We start from the raw sequence: 1,755 nt of genomic DNA on the forward strand, positions 1-1,755 counted from the left end.
TATCTTCAGTGTAAAGAAGAACAAGAAGTACTGGAAGTGATGCTCTGGCCCCCACAGAGCCCTGATCTCAACATCATTGTGTGTGTCTGGGATTACATGAAGGATGTGAGGAAGCCTACATCCACAGAAGATCTGTGCTTAGTTCTCTGAGATGTTTGGATCAACTCACCAGCCGAGTTTCTTCAAAAACTGTGTGCAAATGTACTTAGAAGAAGGCAAAGGGTGGTCACACCAGGTACTGGTTTGATTTAGATTTCTCTTTTGTTCATTTACTGTATTTTGTTGACTGATGAAAATACACGATGAACACTTCCATTATTGAAAGCATGTTTACAGCTTTTCTTTCTCACCTGCCTAAAACTTTTGCCCAGTACTGTAAATTTAGAGTGTGTGAAAGATTTTCAGTGTCCTGTATAAAAGTGTGTGGACGTGTGGGTTTCAGCATGAAGAAATCTGTTGTCAGAGGTAATTCTAGGTAACATATCCTCATATTTTACTTTCTTTTAAAAGAATTTCCAAGGAAGAAGGAATAAAAAAACCTGACTTTCTTGATGTCCCCATCTCCCCTCCCATCACCCTTTGCTGCTATCAAACAGTATAAATGAGGCTCTGCTCTGTCGCTGCAGCACGTTCAGCATCTGATTCTCCCACTGACGTTTCTGCGTTCATAGCCGGTGAGTTACAGCTTTGTACATAAATGCAGCAGCTGTAAGAATTAATCTTGCCTGGGGTTTGTAGCTGCAGGCATTTGATCTTTTGGTAAAATAAACTGAAATATGGTGCAGGCTCATTTACACGCATTAAAATTCACAGTTTCTGATTTGAACTGAAATCTGTAAAATGTCTCTTAAATGAAAATAACTGTAACTTCTGTCCTTTAGAATCATGAGTAAGAACTCCATCAGCACTAACCAGGAGCTGCGTAAAGGCGAGTCCCTCGTCAGTGTAAATGGAGACTTCAAAGCCATCCTACAGGTGGGAAAATGTGACCTTGTCCTCATCAGTTTATGATTACATGGCCCAGAAACACAGCTGGTAACATTAAAAGTTGACAGCTGGTCTTTAACGTGCAGATATAGAAAGAGATCAGTTTTACTGGCCACTTTTTCCTGGCTAGAAAACTTTTCTTTTGATAATGATTTTTTAGTGAAGTTTATGAAAACCCTTCCTGAGAAAATGGCAATAAAACGAATCTATGAATAAAAGAGCCCTAATGATGAGATTTCACCAAAACAAAGAGATCAGGAAGTTAGGAATACAGAAATAAAGAGAAGTGGGAAGTCTCAGACGCTGACAATTACATCTGAATATTCACTTAACACCTGATTTGCTGAAAGCTGCACAGCTATTCTACCTTGTTTTAACGAATCGTATCGTCGTCCATATGATTTGTAGCTCACAGTATAAACGTTCAAACTGATCCGCTCTCTTTGCTTCCACTTTGCAGGAAGATGGCAACTTTGTCGTCTACAAGTGGTCTCCTATCTGGGCCACAGCCACAAACGGCAAAAACCCTGCGCGGCTCCTCCTGCAGTCGGATTCCAACCTGGTCCTGTACACCCAGGACGATAAACCAGTTTGGAGCTCTGGAACCGCCATTAACGCCGACATCAGGACGATGCGCCTGACCCTGACCAACGATGGTCGTCTGGTTGTTACAAGGAATGGAGCACAAATCTGGAGCTCTTAAAGCTCACGATGTCATTCAGAGATCCAGACTAAAGGCGTGATGTCCTGAGAGCCGCGCGCTCTGTT

The 1,755-nt window shown here is 41.9% G+C and overlaps 1 protein-coding gene across 1 annotated transcript; it reads left to right on the forward strand.

The window, feature by feature from the left end:
• The first annotated feature begins 469 nt into the window (after nucleotides 1-469).
• On the forward strand, nucleotides 470-1,755 carry LOC146560586 (B-type lectin plumieribetin-like). Its single transcript, XM_085243128.1, has 3 exons — nucleotides 470-674; nucleotides 882-975; nucleotides 1,448-1,755. Exons 2-3 carry the CDS (start codon nucleotides 886-888, stop codon nucleotides 1,688-1,690), a joined length of 333 nt encoding a protein of 110 aa, XP_085099254.1. The 5' UTR covers nucleotides 470-674; nucleotides 882-885; the 3' UTR covers nucleotides 1,691-1,755.

The sequence above is a fragment of the Mchenga conophoros genome, linkage group LG13 (assembly GCF_057382185.1).
Source record: "Mchenga conophoros isolate Kocher_MC1m ecotype Shallow Benthic linkage group LG13, M_conophoros_male_GT1.1, whole genome shotgun sequence".
In the NCBI taxonomy this organism is placed as follows: domain Eukaryota; kingdom Metazoa; phylum Chordata; class Actinopteri; order Cichliformes; family Cichlidae; genus Mchenga; species Mchenga conophoros.

Coding starts and splice junctions, on each gene's coding strand:
- LOC146560586 (XM_085243128.1), top strand. CDS start 886: ATGAGTAAGAACTCCATCAGCACTAACCAGGAGCTGCGTAAAGGCGAG. Junction 976..1,447: donor ACTTCAAAGCCATCCTACAG/GTGGGAAAATGT, acceptor TCCACTTTGCAG/GAAGATGGCAACTTTGTCGT.